The sequence below is a fragment of the Apium graveolens genome, chromosome 5 (genome assembly GCF_009905375.1).
Source record: "Apium graveolens cultivar Ventura chromosome 5, ASM990537v1, whole genome shotgun sequence".
NCBI classification, from domain to species: Eukaryota; Viridiplantae; Streptophyta; class Magnoliopsida; order Apiales; family Apiaceae; genus Apium; species Apium graveolens.
The window spans coordinates 81,421,694-81,443,279 of record NC_133651.1 but is presented as its reverse complement, the minus strand read 5'-3'; the positions used below and the strand labels follow the sequence as shown (position 1 = coordinate 81,443,279).

Here is a 21,586-nt window from a genome sequence, read left to right as displayed (position 1 = left end):
CCTGATGTTTCGTATGCCTTGAGCATGACGAGCAAATACTAGTCTAATCCTGGGGAGGGTCACTGGACAGCTGCCAAGATTATTCTTAAGTACTTGAAAAGGACTAAAGATTTATTCTTGGTGTATGGAGGAGATGAGAAGCTGGTTGTAAAGGGTTACAATGATGTGAGCTTTCAGACATACAGAGACGATTCAGTATCTCATTCAGGTTTTGTGTTTTGCCTTAATGGAGGTGCTGTAAGCTGGAAGAGTTCAAAGCAAGAGACAGTAGCTGATTCTACAATGGAAGCTGAGTATATTGCTGTCAGTGAAGCAGTCAAGGAGGCTGTTTGGATACGAAAATTCATAACGGGACTTGATGTGGTTCCATCGATCACATATCCAGTTGATATTTACTGTGATAATAATGGATACATCACGCAGGTTAAAGAACCAAGGTCCCATTTCGGGGCAAAGCATATACTTAGGAGATATCACCTCCTTCGAGAGATTAATGGAAGATGAGATATACATATATGTAAAGTGCATACTGATGATAATGTTGCAGACCCACTAACTAAGGCTTTGTCGCAACAAAAGCACGAAGGTCATACTAGTTCCATGTGTATTAGATACATGGGTGATTGTCTCTAGTGCAAGTGGGAGATTGTTAGTGTTTGTGCCCTAGAGACAACACTGTTGTGTTTATATTATGAAACATTTGGATTATTAATTATGATTATATGAATTGTTCTTTAGTAATTTATTATATTTTTATTTTCTGCGATAAGATGTTAGATTAATAAATATCCTTGGAATATGATATGTAAATCTATATCTCTAAGTACATGACTTAGAAATGAGATTATAAGAATAGTATTGATATTCCTAAAGGTCCTTAGTCAAGTATTATTATTAAGGACGATAATAAATACATTGAGACTAGTGTGTTTGTTGGCTGATGATCACATCTCATTGATCATAGGTATGATGATACTAAAGTCAAAACACAGGCTCATGTATTAAACACATGGTGCTGTATTGACCCGTTGTGAGATACTACATGTTTATAGTGTCATAAGTTAATCGCACAATGATAATGATGTATTGGTCCTTTGACCTGAAATCATTATATATCTATACGAGAATTAATATACTTTGATACTATTAAAAGTTATCCTTGACCGGGTAATAATAAAAGTAGACATTGGGTACATTATGAATCATATGAGAAATATGAATGATCTAGATGGGATTTAGCCCTCCTTTATTAAAAGAGTGATATTATTGGTCTCTTGATTGAGTAAGACTATAAAATGCATGACCGTGCTCAAATACTGATTTGTTTAATAGTTTACTCATTGATCAAGGAAAGAATGATTGAACGTTAACAGAGGATGACACAATACATGCCTCGAGTTTGATCTATAATATAAGGTTAAAGGGATAATTAGATTTAAAATTATTGCCAACGTAATAATAATCTAAAGGGTCGCACAAAGAATGATTGGAGAATTATTTAATTTAAATTCGGATTTAAATTAAATGTAAGTAATTCGAATTATTTGTTATTAATTAAGTATGACTTAATTAATTAAATAAATAGGAAATTTGAATTTAATATTAAATCCGAAATTAAGTTATTGGATGATTAAGTGAGACTTAATAATACAATACTTAGAATTTCAAATTTATTAATAATAATAACTCTAAAATTCAGTTTAGGGTTGGAGGCCCATAAATCTTACCTATATAATATCTCTTTCTAATAGAATTAGGGTTACATGTTTTATTTGATAAAATATAAACCCTAGCAGCTCGAAGAGAGATAGAGAGAGCAAGAAGGCGGCCTCAAGAACGTGCTAGTACACACCTATCCTCCGGGCGATCATTCGTGTAGATACCTTCAAGGCGTAGATCGTTCTAGTGACGGGCTACGTGGTGATCATTCAAGACCTCCATCTTTCCATTAACGTAAAGCTTCTTAAGGTAAAACATCTATTCTCCGTAATTATCTGTTCATTATACATAGATCATGCGGTATGGATTTAAAAATTTTATTTTTTTGTTGCATTTTTATGTATGAATCCCTAACAATACAGAGTAAGGATTGAAGTCCCTTAGCTCTGCCAGGCACTGGACATGGGTTAGCTCTGTAAATATGTAGAGCCAAGTGTAGTGTGGTGTAGTAGTACGCACTTCTAGGCCCCTTCCCGGCTACTGGATCGCTCTAGTGCTTCGGGTACTACGGACCCTCTGCCATCCATTGTAACAGAGCCGTTTCATGGGGGGGGGGCTAAACACAGTTCTTTGAATCAAACGTCGATTCTCTTTTTATAAAAAAAATAGAAACCAGAATGAGATAAACCCTTAACCCCCAAATCACAAACCATGCAATCCCGCTTCTTCTGCACAATCTCCCGTTAATTTTCATCTTGGGGGGCCTGTATATATATATTGAAATATTATCCTGAACAAATTTACACCTATGCTTAAATAATTTTTGAATACGGTAAATGATTATTCAAACTTTATTTTACATTCGTATAACAATTACGTAATAATGAACAATATATTTTTGTAAATTTGATTATATTTCATTAAATTTAAATAAATAATGTATAATAAAATGAGATGATATAAAGGTAATCACAGGAGTGTCTTACTTCATTTTTTTTTCATACATATGATTATACATATGATTATAGCACGATTATATATCTTAAGTGGCGAGAACTTAATTTTTCTCGCAGAATTTGATTCTCGCTTATCCCAAAATTTTTGAGATTACTTATCGTAAGGTATATAAGCCTAATTATTAAAAAAATCATAATTATATTATTGGAACAAAAATATTTGAAGTTTGTTTGTAGAGATATATGTATCGGGTCACTTCGTGGTTGAGGATGTTATCACTACCACCGATCCCTGAACCCACCCCGACCTCCCCAATCTCCGCTTGAACGGGGATTCCCTCGTGGATTCGGGAAATATTAAAAATATTTTATATATTTTTAATATGTTTTACTAATAAAAATAATTTAATAATTCGTAAATAGAAAAATATTGATAATATCTAATATTTTTAACATCAGATAATATAAATTTGATTTTTAAAATAAAAAAATACAAATAAATATTAAAAATATATGTCATATTATAAAGTTAAAAAAAATTGATCAATTAAATTATATATTATTTTAAAATAATAATATTTTAAATCCTTTTTTATAATAAATTATTTACCGTAACATATTATATATTTACTTCATAATATATATTCATGAAAAAATGATTGGCAATATAAATTGATATTCATTGAAAAGAAAGTGTCTAGCGACAAAACTTCCTTTGGTCATGAAATTGTATATTTTTATATAATAATGTGTAAGTGTCTAACCAAAAGCATCCCCTTTGTTTAAAGTATTATTTATTATTATATAAATGATGAGTAAAGTAAAATAATTATTAGTAGAATTTTTTTTATACTTCTTCGTGTTTCAGTTTTTTCGGCTACGAAGATTTAAACGGCGAACGGAAAAAAATCTCCTTTCAGCTCTACTTAACATATTGCTAAAATACTTCCTATTTTATTATGATTGTATATCACTTTTTTGGATGTTTTCTTTTCGGACATTTAAGTTTATTGTCTAAACTTCCAGAGACATCCAACATGCCTTTTGGTTAGAATTATAATTTTTTTTGAATGAAAGAAGACTCATCCTTTACGAATACGTATCTCTTGGAAAAAAATTCTTGAAGTATATAGTAACTAAAACAAATTAAAAAACCTAACGATACTACGGGTATGTTTGGCGTTCCTGTTGAATGTTGAAGATAACAACAACACCCTTTTGCTAAAAAACAGCTGAAAAATTGTTTGGTAAACTTTAAAAACTGTTTTTTCAAAAAATATTTTTTGCCCAAAAAGTGTTGTTAGAGAAAGCTAACATCCCATACTTCTGAAAAATATGCTTTACAGTTTTTGAGGGAAGCAATGCTGATTTCACTATCAAAATTTATCAAAAGCATTATTTTTTTTTAATTTTTTATATCAAAATATATACATATCAAAAATATTATCAAACAATGATCTGATTCTTTTAACAACACTTTTTTCACCGGAATTTTTTCTAATAACAACAATAATTTTAAATTTGAAATAGAGCCTACACTATGTGCTTTCAAAATAAAAAAATTCTCCATTTATTGTTGATAATTTATTTGAACCACGTATGTACAAAAAGCCCACCCCGAATTTTGATCGGGCTTTTCAATTAATGTATGGAATAGACTTTACGAGCTTGACCGAATATTGACCGGAACGAACTTGGCCAAATTTACAGGCAGAGCATTTCTAGTCCGAACCATACTCACCCGGGTTCAAACCTGCTTCTTGCTGATAATTTGTAATTTCCTCTTTTTTCAATTTTTTTCTTGCAATTGATGAATATTTCAATTTCCAATTTTTGTTCCCTCCCTTGTTAAGCTAAAAACATGTGTCTGTCTGTATCTGAACGAGATAAACCCTAAACCCCCAAATCACAAACCATGCAATCCCTCTCCTTCTCCACAATCTCCCGTTATTTTTCATCTTCATCTCTCACTCCTAAGCTCCTCAAACTCAAAACCCTTTACAAAATCCCAGCAAAAGACAGGCCCAAAGCATTTCAACAAGCTCAAAAAGTCCTCACAGATTACTTACATGACACCAAGAACTTACCTTTCACTTTTGCAGACCACATTAGCAAGAACTCTCTTTTATCACTCTCTGAAATCATCTCCAAAGTTGATTATTCTTCTAAAGATTTTAAAGGGTCTTTGAGGAGGTTCTTAAGGTACCACCCCATTGATGAATTCTTGTTTTTTTATGAAAGTATTGGTGTTCGTTATGATAACATTATTGGGTTTTTGCCTGTGGGAAAGATGTTTTTATCCGAGGATTATCGGGTTTTTGATGTTGCTTGTGGGTTATGGGGGTTTGGGTTTCCTTGGGATAAGTTGGGGGTGTTGTGTAAAGAGGGGGTGTTTGAGAATGATTTGTGTGAGTTGAATGAAAGGATTGTTGGGTTTAAGGAGTATGGGTTTAGTAATGTGATGGTTATTGGGATTTGTTTGGCCTTTCCGTGTCTGTTGAGTGGAAAATGTGAGGATATTGATGGATTGTTTGATGATTTGAAAAGGGTTTTTGTTGATTATCATTTGGTTAGTTGTGTTGAGGAAAATGTGGATTGTTGGTTTGAAGTTTGTAGGAAAATTCAAATATTTTATGATTTGGGTTGTGTGAAGGGTGAGATGGGGGAAATGATGGGTAGATGTAAAAATATTTTTGTTGAGTATTCAGAAGAATGTTTGGTTCAGAAAGCTGAGTTTTTTAAAAAGCTAGATGTTTGTAAGAAGGAGGTGGGGTATTTGCTTCTTTATAAACCAGAGATTTTACGATGTGATCTCGAGACTCCTAGTATCTCGGTCTCTGGTGTTTTGAGATATTTCGGGTTGGAAGAAAGTAAATTAAGATTTGTCATGGAAAATTACCCCTATGTATTTGGTAGAAATAGACTTTCAAATTTGCCTCATGTGATGAGATCTTTGGATCTTAATAAGTGGTTCTTTTATAAGATTCAAGATGGAGACCATAATTTGTTGGGCAGGTATGTTGTTGGCAGTCCTGACGAAGACTTAGATCAACATTATGTTGATAACTTCCTTAGCATCCAGGGTTCAAGGTACCATGTCCATACACTAGGAAAGTTGGAATTTTTACATAGTCTTGGATTTGGTGAGAACAAATGGACGATAAAGATTTTAAATCAGATTCGGGGTCCTAGTAGTGATCTGCAAGAGCGAGTTGATTGCCTTCTTCAATGTGGGGTAGAATTTCCAAAACTTTGTAAGATGATTCACTGCTCTCCCAAGATTCTCAACCAACAGAAAGAATCAATCGAGCAAAAAATAAAATACCTTTGCGAGGATATCGGCCATTCATTAGAGGACCTTGATGTTTTCCCTGCCTATCTGTGCTACAACTTAGAGAAGCGGATCAAACCGAGATACAGTTTCCATATGTGGCTTACAAAACATGGTTTGTGTACAGAAGAATATGCTATTCCTAGCATAATTGCAACTAGTGAGAAAAATTTCGTATTACGCATATATCGCATGCATCGAGCTGCTCCGAAGATTTGGCTGGAGTGTTACTCAAACAAAGAGCCCAGAAAATCTCTAGGAGAGGGTCTTATAAAATTAGAACCCTAACAATTACAGTCGAGGTAGAGCTACAATGGCTTGTATGTAGGAGGTGTAAATACTAGGAAAGAGATCAATTGCTATGGTTTTAGATTGCCATGGTTCGGGAAAATTACTGGAAGATGTTTACAAGAGATTATCTGATTTATTCGTCCACCATGTTCAGGAAGGCAACCATGTACCTTATTGCTGAGAATGCGTTCAACTTGATGCTGTGAAGTTTTTTTTCTTCCCTAATTGGTCCCAGGTTGGCGCCATATTGTAGGATTATAGGTATTACAGTTGTTGTTCACAATGAACTGACTAGAATGTCATGTACAATTTTGATTTAATCTTAATGGATTTATACTGTTCAAGCATGTATATACATGGAGATTTAACTTCAGCTGGTTTCCGGGTCTGTATGTTGGTGAAAGTTAGGGTTTCTGAATTCAGTTGTCACTTTTTTAGTACTTGCAGTTCTACATTTCTTTTGACTTGACAGAAGGTACCTGCACTTAAGCGATTATAGGTCTTTCTGAACAAGAGTTATTCATCCAGTTTATAGCCCTTCTCAAATCATATTACGTTTAAGTTTTTACTTTCAAAGAACCTGTTCAACATTATTTTCCTGTACTCTAACAGTAGTTTCTTGCTGCTCTTTTTAGGGCCTCTGGTAATGTCATCTAAAAGGCGCGTTTACAACACAGTATTAAAATTATTTCTGTATTAAACTTAAACTTTCTTGGGAAAAAGTATCACAACGTCCTCCAACTTAATTAAAAAGACATCAACCCCCCAGAAACTCTTGGCCAAGCTTTTATTTGTAACCACAGTTGTCGTGATCATTTTTCGCGCTAACCATAGCCAGAACACTTGAATAGCACTAATATCGGAAACTTCACAAACACGACTCAAACCTGCAATGCTTAAGTAATGATTTTCGCATGTTAACCATCCTTACTCACCGTGCTTCTTTATTTTGTTGTTTCTCATTTGTTTTGCCAGAACAAAACCAGCACACAGTAAACCAGTTTCTGAAAGAGCCAAGAACAATTCTGAAACCAGTGGCTTACTTAACGTCAGCATACTTTGATCATATCTGTCTAAATATAGTACAGAATAACCACTTATACTCTTTGTCAAACAAACGTTATGTTTGAGTCTGGGCTTGGGCTGGACTCAAGATAGAAACACAGAATAATCTACCACAGAATAATCTAGAAGCGTAAGTTACAAATTTGTAACATCCAAATTATTCATATAAATCACATATCTCTACTCTCTTCCTCCTCACCCCTTCACAAAATTCACCAATTCACTTCCCAAATCCCTTTTAAAACAACTCTCTCTCTCTCTCTCTCTCTCTCTCCCCCCCCCTCTAGTCTCTCTCTCTCTCTCTCTCTCTCTCTCTCTCTCTCTCTCTCTCTCTCTCTCTCCTAGATATTAATATATGAATTAAATATATAATCTTTGCATACACATACACATACACAGAGATACCATTAGCAATGTCTTCACCAGCACCAGCAAAATCACAACAGCTTCACAACTTCTCATTACCAGAATTGAGGTGGAACAAGAATAATAACAACAATAATCTCCACCAGCGTCGCCGTCGCGCCACCGATTCGCCGCCACTGCGCCACCAGTCTCCGATCAGAGACTCGGACTCTGATCAGAAAAAAGATGATCCTGTTGAAAAATCGGAAAAAGATTCGAAAGCAAAGATTTTAATTCGGTTTTCCAGAAAGAGTGGTAAAGTAGCTGAATCTGCTGATGAGAAGAATGAGAGCCCTGATCAGGTGCCCAAGAAAGATGAAATCCAGGCGGAGAAAGAAGTAGATGTTGAGAATGGCGAAAACGACGAGGTTGAGGAGCCGAAACTTTGGAATTTGAGGCCAAGAAGGGCAGGGAAGAAGGCCATGAATGTGGATAATACAGGAACAATCAAGGCTCAGGAGAATAAAACTCGGATTCGGACTGACATTATTGGTGGTAGCAATAGCAATGCTAACAAGAAAGAAAACAAACCGAAGTTTTCGATCAGTCTAACTCGAGAAGAGATCGAAGAAGACATGTTAATCATGACCGGATCAAAGCCGTCAAGGAAACCGAAAAGGAGAACTAAGACTGTTCAGAGACAGCTTGATGTAAGATTTAATTATAAGTTTTTCCGTAAATTGTAATTTAATTATATTGTGTGGATGTTTGATTGTTGTGTTTTGTGCTGTTGTTTTATGTAGTGTGTGTTTCCCGGGTTGTATTTATCGTCGGTGACGCCTGATAGCTATAAAGTTTCTGATCCCAGTTCCAAGGTACGCAATGTTTGATTAATTTCGTTCAATTCGTTATTGATTAATCTCTTTTTTGATTTCTGTTGATATTATATATGGTGGTTATTGAGATAATGTCGTTTTTGATAAATTTGACTTGCTTTATGTAGCATTAAGTTATGTTGTCGTGTATGGCAGTCTTGGATTGTTTATTTGTTTTCTGGATGCAAGATATTGGAGTCAGTGTCGTTTCTGATGTCTTGCTTTATGCAGAATTAAGTTATGTTGTCGTATACTGTAGTCTTGGATTGTTTATTTGTTTTATGGATGCAAGGTAATGGAGTCATGTTGTTTTTGATAAATTTGTCTTGCTTCATGCAGAATTAAGTTATGTTGTCGTATATGGTAGTCTTGGATTGTTTATTTGTTAAATGGATGCAAGTTAATGAAGTCTTGTCGTTTTTGATAAAATTTTTCTTGATTAATGCAGAAATAAGGTATGTTGTCGCATATGGTAGTCTGGCTTGTTTATGGATGCAAGTTAATGGAGCCGTGGCTATCAAAATACTGGATGCGCAAGTGGTAGTCTTGGAGCTAGTGTTGGAGCTTTATCTATGCAAGTTAATAGAGTCATAGCTGTTGGAGTAGCGGGATGCATATGAAGATGTAACTGCTATTTAGAAACTGTAGGATGGAAGGTTTAATTAAGTGTTTTTTTTCTTTGATCTATTTTCTGGTTTTTGTATGGAGTTGATGAACTATAGAAAGAGTTTGGGTTTTTGATCTTATGGATAGTTGCAGTCCTTTATGTGACTGATGCAATGACAAAGTTAATGTTTTAATCACATTTTTTTTATAGTTAACTTTACATTGTTTCCTGTTGCAAGAACTTTAATATATGAACTTGTTGTCATACTGCTTTATGTGACTGTCTGACCGTGTATTCTGCTACAAGAAAGTTGTGGCGACTCGGAAATGCCCCTGTGTAACTTGTTGTCATACCGCTTTATGCAATTTATGTCATCCTTGCATTTTAGGTCATCCTCGCATTTTACATCATTCGCGTTTGACGTTATTCTTGCAATTCTATTTGGCTATGTACTAAATGAGTTGGTTATTATTGTAAAACCATTGATGAAAAAGTTTTATATAATCTAAATTGTATATGTATATCAGTTTCATCTTGAGTCACACTTTGTATCAGCCAGGACAGATTATCAAATTAAGAGGTCTTGTTTTAATCAACTGTTTCTCTTCTACACTGAATTGCATAGAGTTTTGACATGTTGAGTCAAGACCACAATTTACTGCGTCATAGATGAAGTGTCAAATTAAGAGGTCTTGTTTTCATATCCGGGGTATATTTTTCCAAAATTCAACACATCAATTCAGAATAATTTGTACTGCACTCTGGTTGACGCCACTCCAGATGTATTAGGACAGTGAACTCTCTGTTTGCTAACCAAATGGGCTATTGATATTCCTATGCAAGGCCGTCAAAGCACTGAATTTAAAATCTTTTAATTAATTCTCCGTATGCAGGTTTGCAACAAGAATATCTATCAAATGATTCACTATATGAAGTGTATTCAGTTTATTATATATTTGCATAATCTACATGTGAATCTTCTGATATTTTCTATGGATTGAATGACACCTACTTTGATCATGGTAATATCAAAGGACTGCACTTAAATATGAGTACCTAGAGGCTACAGGAGCAAAGTTTGATTAGTCAGAATGATGTGTCTTCACTTTGTTTCCTTCCGAAATATATTACAGTTCTGAGTTCTGATTGGTCAGCTGTTTGGACTACAAGAAGATTATTGTAGTGATTTGACTTTTTTTAAGCTGAAGAACAGTTCTTGCTATCAGCAGCTGTCGCATTTCAGAAGCTTCAATTTAAAACTGATTCTGGTGGTACATGGCATTAGTAATTTGTGTTCCTTTTACATTGCTTTCTTTATTAACTGATGGCCAGCAGTCTTCTTAAGATTGAGCGGTTGAGCTGCATTTTCTTATGATCCTTTTTATGTCTTAATGAGTGTGTATTTAACACAACAGTGGATTGCATATAGACACTGCTTAATTGCTTGAAAATGATCAGCCTGCATCGTTGATTTGTGCATATTAATGTAACGCTGAATCTTTATGTGGGATCATTTCGTTAATTTATCTGATTCACCATTCAGAAGTCTGCAATCTCAAATATGGTAAAGAATGAATGATCTCCCAGTTTGTGTGCATGCTCATTCTTTCTACATAAGTACTTTGCAGGCGTTGTCTTTGTAAGTACTTGTTTGTGTGCTTACTCATTCATTCTTAGGTGTTTAAACTTTGGCCTAGCTAGTTAATTGGATGTAAGAAAGAGATTATGTGTCTTTCATTTAGTATTATATTTCGTAAACTTCGACGTGGATTTTCTAAAATTTTATAAAATAGGATTCATGCTTGAATCTTATAAAAACTTTAACGTGTATATTCTGAAATCCTATAAGAACAGAAGTAACATAATGTACTACCATTTGGTACAAAGGATTTGAAAACAATTTTATATTCTCATCTTATATATGTACACTTAGTCATATCTTAATCCGATTATATCTTATTTCGAATATATCTTTTCTATTAATTTGATAAAAAATTATTTATGATTATAAAAATACCAGGTTGGTCTTACATGTAAGATTATAATGCACTATTGATTGCTTGTAATTTTTTTCAACCAATTGGCCAATTTTTTTTATCTACCACTTGCATGGCGCTTCAACGCTGTTTAAAAACGTCTAACGGTGAATTAGTAAAAATAAGCCTTGTACTCCTCACTTTGGTCTTAGGGACGTTTTGCAATTTTGATTTCTCTCTTAAATTCATATCTTTATGCATATTTATTTAGATGTATACCATGTATCTGCATAAAATTCAAATCCCTATTTGCAAACCATTTGTGTGTATAATATGTATGTTCATGTATATGTGTAGATATGTTTAGTCGTATTCTATTTTATTTTTTATGTGTGATAATGGAGTGCAAAAGTTTTTCTTTTGAGTTTATTTTAAACTTTGGATTTTTATGTATGTATAGGTGTCAATGATTGAATTTGTTGAGTTATTGAATTGAAAAAGGAAGTATCAAGACTTTAGAATTGAGTTAAATCTTCAATGATAATGAAGTATACTGATTCTATTTGCGTTTAATTATATAAAGTTTGAATTGAATATAATAAAATCAAGACTTTTGAAATGATTTTGATACGAGAATAAGGGGTATTTTTGCACGTAATTTCTAAGACTAATGTTGGGAGTATTTGTTGGACTTGCTAACTAGGCCTAATTTCGGATTATTATGATATTGTCCATTTTGGGTCGAACCCGCACGGATTTATTTTTGGGCAACTCTCAAAAAATCCCATACTAATGGAGTTATTTGTATGCTTATATAGTTGCAATATGTCCCTTCTCTGAACGATATGAGACAACTACTAACAATCTCCCCTTCAAACATCGAGTTTGACACCTGCCGATGCCGAATTTGCCTCCTGATTGTGTGATCAGCCCCCCGACCCATACTAGAATCCTTTTGGTTTTCTCCCTCCCCTAGGCCCATACTGTAAGGTCCATCTGCCTTTTTCTTAAGGCCATACTGGTAAGCCCGTTTGCCGCTTTCTTGGTCCATTATGAGAGCCTATCGGAGAGTGTTTTGGACCGTTATATGGGCTTCCTAAGCAGTCCTAACTCCGGATTATTATCATATTGTCCGCTATGGGTTGAGGCCGCACAGATTTATTTTTGGGTAACTGCCAAAAGATCTCCTACTAAAAGATCTCCTACTAATGGAGTTATCTGGCTGTTTATATACTAACGATCTGCCCCTCCCACAAACTATACAAACTATATGGGACAACACCTAAAAATATTGGAGAATATCATTAATTTGATTGGCTTGAATCATGCTCAAGTTGCAAGAAAAGTTAAGAAAAAAAATGGGTTATGAAATAACATGTATGGATGATTGTTAATGAAATAATGGGATTTACGCTATGGAAGTTTCAGATTTTGGATTTGATTTTTATAAAGAAGATGTGTAGGAAAAAATCTTTGATTATTGGTGTAAGGAAACCTGATGTTGGATTAGGGTTAAAGGTGTAACAGAGGACCGACAACAGCTAATGATGAGGTAAAGTCAGAGAAGACCGCATTTGAGTTGAAGTTGTTTAATACACCTCTGTAGGAAACAAGTTCGTTTGACTCACTACTTGAATCAATTTGAATGAAAGGGGGGTTTGAATTTTACTTAAAAAATTTAGGTTACAATCAATTAGGTTTGATGAGGATTAATCAAACATACATACATGGAAAAATCAACTTAACCTAGATGGCCTTACTGTCGTTAACTCCATCTAACTGAATTGAGAGGAGTCCCTACATACAACAGGTGTGAAAAAAAATTCAACAAGGTGGAAAAATAAAATAGTACAAGTCAGCATTATACAATTTACTGTACAAGTAATTATTAAAGTAATATGAGTTAGGAATCTTCAATCGCATCTTGAAAGTGTACCAATTTCATAAATTTGTCATCCGATGTGTTGTCAACACAGTCGAAAGCATTTTGGGTAATAAAAGTCTCACAAAAAATATTAAGTTTTGGGTAAAGAGGATTTCATTAGATTTTACCTACAGCCAAATATCACAAGAATATATCTACTCATAGTAATTGCCCTTGCCCTTTATGTGGATTTGGTGAGGATTTCAACTTTCATGCAATGTTTTGATGCCTTTTTCACAAAAAGTGTGAACACTCCTTGAATACCTTTTTCTAATGGGACAATAAGAAAATATTTCTTTCAAGAATTTCTTACTTTAAACCCCGAAAAATCTAGAAAAAGAGTATATTTCTGAGTTATTAATGATCGCTTAGGGTTTATGAACCGAGCGAAATAAGAAAATACATAGTCAATAATTTATGACGGTGATCATGAAAATAGTACTGGATATCATAAACAGTTTCGGGATCCGAGTTGGGCATAATGGGATTGGTTGGTAGTGTTGCAGGGGAAAAAACTCGAATATCTTTGAGAGTTGGAATGACAGTTTTGTATTCGGGACTTGAACATGGTCCAGTTATTTTCTACGGTGTTTTAATGTATTTTCTTATGGTTTTATATAGAGATTTCATTGTTCATGCCATTGATTGAAAATTGTATGAGATTTGTTTTTCATTAAAGAATATAAATTAAGTTTCCAACTCTGTTATTAACGGATGTTTACCACGCTAGGAGGATAGCAGGGAGGTCCCGTTGGTTTAGGATAGTGTCCCAGGAGACAATACTTATCATTGCATGTATAACAATGCTAAAATGTAGATGTCCCAATATTATTACAAATATGTTTAAATTTAATATTAATTTAATGTTGATAAAATCATTTTGTGACTCGCATTACTCATTCTAGAATTCATTTCTAGAAAGACAAGATTTTTCTATCAAATAATACATAAATAAAGCATGTCATGTTTTTTATTTGTGGGATTCAAATAAATAAGGCCCATTTCATTTATGAAAAATAGTTAATAAAACTGTTTCTTTCTTAAAAGTTTTGCTATATTTTGACATTTATCTTTGACTATATAATAAATATTAGAAATATAAATTTTCAAACATTTCAAAAATATTTATTATATAAATAATAGTTTGTGCATTTATATTATTAGACTTTAAATTCAATATACGTAAATCACAGTTATTTTTTACATACAATAAAAATTGATCGAAGAAAAGTTCAAATCTTCTATTAAATGCCTGCAATTTCTTAAAGGGAAAATGATTTTTTTGTCACCCAACTTATTGTGTGTTTAGAAACTTATCACTCAACTATAATTTTTTTTGTTTTACTCACTAATATTAGGTTCAGATTTTTTTTAGTCACTAACGTTAGGTTCAGATTTTTTTAGTCACTAACGTTAGGTTCGCATTTGATTATTAGTATGTTGTTAATTTCCTATAGCATTATTAAAATATAATGATAATCAGTACAAAAAGTGTCATATGTGTCTTATAAGAAAGTTGCTATGTGTCTGAGTTTGCTAGATGCATATAGAACTGATCAGAACAGATGTATATACATTGTAAACAGACGCATAAAATCGGTTCATATATGTCTTTTACTTTTTAGGTGGAATACTAACCTCAATACCAAAACTATTAGGAAGAGGCATCCCAATCTTACTAAAATTATTGGGAAATAAAAAAATAAAAAATTCAATATAATCAAATTAGCAAACTGATTATAAAGTACTAAAAACATTAAAAAATTACATATCAATATTTTACCAAACGACACTTTTAAAAATCAAATGAAATCACTAATCATATAAACTCATCCACTCTTTGTGAAACATGTATATATATAAACACAAGAATAAAATAATGTTGTAATAATGTGAATTTGGTATTAAATCAAACAACTCTCACAAGATATTTTTCTTACAAACATAGTTTTATAATTTATTTTCAATTTTTTTTTTGTATATAAAAATTTAAACGTTAAATTATCATTCAGAAGAATTTTTTTTTAAAATAATTCACGAAACTACATCTTTTAGGAGCCTTAAAATGCTGGTCAAACTCTCATCACCAAGGTAAAAGTCTTGGGAAGTACTATATATAAAGATATAGACATATATCAAATCATTAAAATATTACAAACGACAACTATATTTTAATAATGCTATAAAACATTTACATAATGCTAATAATTAAATGCGAACGTAACATTAGTGACTAAAAACAAATATGAACATAAGTTTAGTGAGCAAAAAAAAAATACTAGTTGAATGGTAAGTTACTAAAAACACGATAAGTTAGGTGACGAAAAAAATCTATTTTCCCTTTCTTAAACATGGTAAATGCTTGATTAGAGATTTAGCTAGATCACAAATTAGCTTTGATTGATTTCTTAATTTATGTATTAAAATTATTTAATTAATGTATATATTTATATATTTAAAGTACCTTTTGAAGTTCACCAATTATTTATAATGTAAAATAATAAAACTTGGAAATTATAATTAATAAAGTTCTTGTAGTATGAGTTTCAATATTTTTGAAAAAGAAATGTAAATTATTTTTAATAGCTTTGTCAATCCTAATAATATTTATATTTATTTCTACCTCATACGTATTTTAAGTATTTTAAATATTATTAAGCTTTTTGTTTTGGTAAATTTTTGTATTTTTATTATTTAACGATTCTCTGAAATACATAAAAAGTTAAGTAATATTTAGGTAAATAGATTGAAAAATGGGTTTAAGAAAAATATATATATACATAAATAATGGATTTTTTTATATAAAAAGATTATTTTCCAAAATAATTTACAAAAATATAAACTTTTAAATTATTTAAAAAAAAATTGCAAAATAAAGTTTAATTTGGCAAACATTTTTGCAAATTTAAAATTTAGTAATTATGATCATTTTTTTATTACATAAGAACAAAATTTTTAATCAAATGTAACAAAAGGTAATTTCAATTATATTTCATAAAAATAAAATAAGGGTTACATTTGTTATTTTTACTAGTTAAAAATATTTTCATAAGATATTAATATCACAAAAAACGTATAATTTTATAAATTCCCTTTTATCTTTTACAAAACATAGATCAAATATGTTTAAAAATTGCCCATTTAAGTAATCCATATTATTTATTTATATTTAAAAAGAAAAAGTAATCCATATTATTAAAAGAGATGTAAAGATACGTTATTGACATTATATCACTATTAGTTTCATAAAAAGAATATTATAATATTATTTTAAGTCATAAATTAAAATGTCTAATAAAAATTATAAATAATAACAATTGAGATAATATTAGAAAAGTAGTAAATATGTTAAATTAGAAAACATGAAATCATAACTATTTGAAGTATAAAAATTAATAAAATGTACGTACGGGAGTGTCATTGAAGTTATAAAAATTAATAAAATGGAGGGGAGTATCATTTTTGTAACCATTTTTGTAACCATTTTTGTAACCATAATCAATACAAAATTAATTATGTCATTCACTTACTCAATTTTGTCACTGAAAGAAATATATTTACTTAATTTTATCAGTAAACATAAAACATGTGAGTTTTGGACAATGAAGAAATAAGTTAGAGGTTAGAAATAAGTTCAATATGTTTGTTTTAAGAGGTGGAATATCTGTCAATACGTGTAACTCAGTTAATTTTTAGCCTATTGCCACACATCTAGTTTGCTGACATGCACAATTCAGTTAATTCTGACTAGCATATTGTCAGACACAGTTAATTCTTAGCATATTTCCAGACACCTAGTTAGCTGACATGCACAATCTGTTAGGTGACATGCTTGACATACACAACCCTGCATTTCACCTTAAATTGAGGTTTTCAACTCTTTAGAGTGGGAGTTAGAGTGGGAGGTCTACTGCAGTTGAGCACCTAGAGTGAGTTAACCAAAGAGGCATCCACATTTAAATATGGTTCATTCAATCAATACCCTGGCATCTCCACCAAGGTATTGCTAGCTTTCTAATTAATCACTTTTGTTGCTCTATTTATTTGTATATCAATTCATTTATTAATCATAAAATTTATCTTGGTGTTTTATTTGTTCAAGTATGAGAGGAAAGGAGTGTAGTTGATGAAATCAATGAATATTTGGTGTGGATCCCCAAAGAAATCATAAACTAACTGGTGCACCTTCTCAGTTGATCAATCCTCACAAAAGGAGGTCGGCCGTTTTTAATGAAAATGGAGTTGAGGTAAAAATGTGGCCTTTCTTTCCAACTGGCCCAATGGGTAATGGAAACCAGAAGACAAGAGGTACAGTCAAGAGGTACAGTCATTGGCGCTTATGGATGCTAGCAGGAGGTTTACTTCCAAAATCATATCATTGAAGGTAACATACATTCCTTTTCGTAATTTTTAGCCACTTATTTGTATTTGTGAGACAACTCTTTTCGCATATGTACCCAATTATATATGTGTGATATTTGAATTGGGAGTCTTAGGGTATCAAAAAATGTTTAGCATGAACATCTAGTTTTTTATCTAGTTTTTTTGCGTATCTTAGATAGAAAAATGTTAGTGCTCTAAATTAATCAAGCAGATACATTTTGCAGAATATTATAATAGATCATGAAAAATATAAAGAGGATTTGTTCACGCGAATTAGTTCTTTATTATGCCATATCTGCACACAAATGAGGAATTTGTTACTCCGTAATATTTGATCTGTGGAATTGACATTGAAAGTATCATCTTCTTCATTTGGAAGAACCTCACCAACTCCAGTTTGACATTTACACTGTTATTGCCTTCTTTTCTTTGGTAATTAATTTTCTCATTTATGTAGTTATATTTAAATGAAGAAACTGTTGGAAAATATGGGTATAAGTCCCATATTTGTAAGTCATATTTTGAGAATTATGACTAAAAGATGTGTGAGATATGGTCATATTCTCTTAATAATGGAAATTATTATTTTCCACTAGAATTTGGCTCAAATGTTATGGCATAAATTAATTTGATTTTGTTTCAGATTAATTGATATGGTGTATGTCTTGATATATTTAATCTGATTCTGTTTCAGATTATTTATGGAATAGAGTAGCTTGCAAGTATTACATCGATTCCATAATTAATGATATTTAATTATGAAAAAGAGCAGCACACAAGTCTATCTACACCTATATAAACACCTCTAGGGCATTAGGGTTAAAAACACCATCAAAAATACATTCGCCTCTAAACACAAAATCCTACCTCTCTCTCCTCCGGTGATAATTTCTTACTCTATTTCAAGCTCGTTGAGAGTGCTGTTCTACGTCGCTGCAATCCGTTTTATCCTGGGAGGCTTTTCGCTCGCACACGACGGTGATGGCTAATAAGTTTTAAGGAGACAATTCTGCACTGGACTCGGATTATATCCTTCTGTCCACTTTTTTTGTTACTCTGTTTGTTCATTTTGTTCATACACACACACACATACATATATTGGTTTGTTTCTGCACAGATTGTACAACAATCTTAAAGATTATTATATTGTTTAATCTATGACTGACAAATCTGTCTTGCGTGTTTTTTGTTTAACAGACTGATGGAGAACGATGTGGTTGATCCCAACGCACAAATTATAATATCTGATGGGGATCACCAATCGCCGCTAAACCCAAACACACAGGTACTGGTACCTGATGGGGGTTAGCCGCCGGTTGGACATGTGCCTTGGGAAGAACACCTTGGGGACATGCTGTCGTTGGACAGTTCCAGGTGCCTCTTGGACAGAATAATGGTCTACAGACACCTGTTACGACTGTCCCACCTGTTGCACCTACGCATTCTGTAGCGCCTACTCATCCTGATGCGCCTGCTGCACACGCTTAGAAACCTGAGAAGTTCAATAGATCAAATTTCAAGCGCTGGCAGCAAAAGATGCTGTTTTATATGACCACTCTAAACCTTGATCGATATCTCAGGGAGCAAGTATCATTGCTCACTGCTGAGAGTGATATGCAGTCTGTGTATGCTGCGGATGCCTGGAAGCACGCTGACTATATCTGTCGGAACTTTGTGCTAATCTATTTGGATGATTCATTGCATAATGTATACTGCTCGAAAATAATAGCCAAGGTCTTATGGGAATCACTTAACCATAAGTATAAAACCGAGGACACTGGGGCAAAGAAGTGGATCGTTGGTCGCTTTCTTGATTATAAGATGACGGATTCTAAGACTGTGGTCGGTCAGGTGCAAGAACTATAAGTGATCATCCATGATATCCATGCTGAGGGGATGGTCATAAGTGAGTCCTTCCAAGTTGTTGCTGTGATTGAAAAGTTGTCGTCTAGTTGGAAAGATTTCAAGAACTTCCTTAAGCACAAGCGTAAGGAGATGTCTATGGAGTATCTTATCATTAGACTTCGTATCGAAAAAGACAACAGAGGATCCGAGAAAAAAACTAATATTGCCACTAAAAAGGCAAATATGGTGGATTACTGGAGCTTCAAGCCCAAGAAGAACAATTTTGGGAAATGGGGAAAGCTGGCACCCAAAGGAGGAATTTCGAAGCTGTCGAAGTTTCAAGGAAAGTGCTTCAACTGTGATAAAATGGGTTATAGGTCTGCCGATTGCAAGAAGCCAAGACGCCCAGCAAGAAAAAGAAGCAAACATGATTAATAATGTGTCCTAGAAGATAGGTAATATAGACCTATGTGCTACAATCTCTGAAGTAAACCTTGTTGGCTCAAATCCAAGGGAATGATGGATTGATACTGGAGCTACAATGCATGTTTGCTTGGACAAGGCGATTTTCTCTAGCCTCAAAGTTTCTAATGCTGGTGAGAAACTCTACATGGGGAACTCTGCAACTTCTACAATTGAAGGAGAAGGCACGGTGATTCTGAAGTTGACCTTTGGAAAGAATCTGACTTTGAAGAATGTACTTTTTGTGCCTGATATTCGCAAGAACCTGGTGTCTGGTTCTATGTTGAATAAGCAAGGCTTTCACATTGTAATAGAGTCAGATAAAGTTTTTTTGTCTAAGAGTGGTATGTTTGTAGGTAAGGGTTATGTAACCGATGGGCTTTTTAAGCTCAAGTTATGTCCATTAAGGACGATAATGAAATAAAGAATTCTTCTGCTCACTTTCTTAAGTCTCCTAATTTATGACATGCTAGATTATGAAATGTTAATTACGACACTTTACGAAGGTTAAGTGTAAAAGAATATATACCAAAATTAACAATTGATTTAAAACATAAGTGTCATACTTTTGTTGAGGCAAAATTAACGAGATCATCATTTAAACGTGTGTAAAGAAACACCAAACGTGTGGAAAGAAACTTAGGCCTAGCTAGTTGGATGTAAGAAAGAGATTATGTGTCTTTCATTTAGTATTATATTTCGTAAACTTCGACGTGGATTTTCTAAAATTTTATAAAATAGGATTCATGCTTGAATCTTATAAAAACTTTAACGTGTATATTCTAAAATCCTATAAGAACAGAAGTAACATTATGTACTACCATTTGGTACAAAGGATTTGAAAAGAATTTAATATTCTCATCTTATATATGTACACTTAGTCATATCTTAATCCGATTATATTTTTTTTCGAATATATCTTTTCTATTAATTTGAAAAAAAATTATTTATGATTATCAAAATACCAGGTTGGTCTTACATGTAAGATTAGAATGCACTATTGATTGCTTGTAATTTTTTTCAACCAATTGGCCAATTTTTTTTACCTACCACTTGCATGGCGCGTCAACGCTGTTTAAAAATGTCTAACGGTGAATTAGTAAAAATAAGCCTTGTACTCCTCACTTTGGTCTTAGGGACAAATTGCAATTTTGATTTCTCTCTTAAATTCATATCTTTATGCATATTTATTTAGATGTATACCATGTATCTGCATAAAATTCAAATCCCTATTTGCAAACCATTTGTGTGTATAATATGTATGTTCATGTATATGTGTAGATATGTTTAGCCGTATTCTATTTTATTTTAATGTGTGATAATGGAGTGCAAAAGTTTTTCTTTTGAGTTTTTTTTAAACTTTGGATTTTATGTATGTATAGGTGTCAATGATTGAATTTGTTGAGTTATTGAATTAAAAAGGGAAGTATCAAGACTTTAGAATTGAGTTAAATCTTCAATGATAATGGAGTATACTGATTCTATTTGCGTTTAATTATATAAAGTTTAAATTAAAAATGATAAAATCAAGACTTTTGATATGATTTTGATATGAGAATAAGGGGTATTTTTGCACGTAATTTCTAAGACTAATGTTGGGAGTATTTGTTAGACTTGCTAACTAGGCCTAATTTCAGATTATTATGATGTTGTCCATTTTGGGTCGACCCCGCACGGATTTATTTTTGGGCAACTCTCAAAAAATCCCATACTAATGGAGTTATTTGTATGCTTATATAGTTGCAATATGTCCCTTCTACGAACGATATGGGAGAACTACTAACAATCTCCCCTTTAAACATCGAGTTTGACACCTGCCGAATCTGCCTCCTGATTGTGTGATCCGCCCCCCGACCCATACTAGAAT

The 21,586-nt window shown here is 32.7% G+C and overlaps 2 protein-coding genes across 2 annotated transcripts; both read left to right on the top strand.

Annotated features, from left to right (window-relative positions):
• Nucleotides 1–4,438: 4,438 nt before the first annotated feature.
• Nucleotides 4,439–6,713, top strand: LOC141661362 (transcription termination factor MTEF18, mitochondrial). Its single transcript, XM_074468353.1, has one exon. It carries the CDS (start codon nt 4,531–4,533, stop codon nt 6,232–6,234), a length of 1,704 nt encoding a protein of 567 aa, XP_074324454.1. The 5' UTR covers nt 4,439–4,530; the 3' UTR covers nt 6,235–6,713.
• A 617-nt stretch (nt 6,714–7,330) lies between these two features.
• On the top strand, nt 7,331–9,342 carry LOC141724204 (uncharacterized). Its single transcript, XM_074526243.1, has 3 exons — nt 7,331–8,357; nt 8,451–8,522; nt 8,971–9,342. Exons 1-3 carry the CDS (start codon nt 7,716–7,718, stop codon nt 8,974–8,976), a joined length of 720 nt encoding a protein of 239 aa, XP_074382344.1. The 5' UTR covers nt 7,331–7,715; the 3' UTR covers nt 8,977–9,342.
• The last annotated feature ends 12,244 nt before the right edge of the window (nt 9,343–21,586 follow it).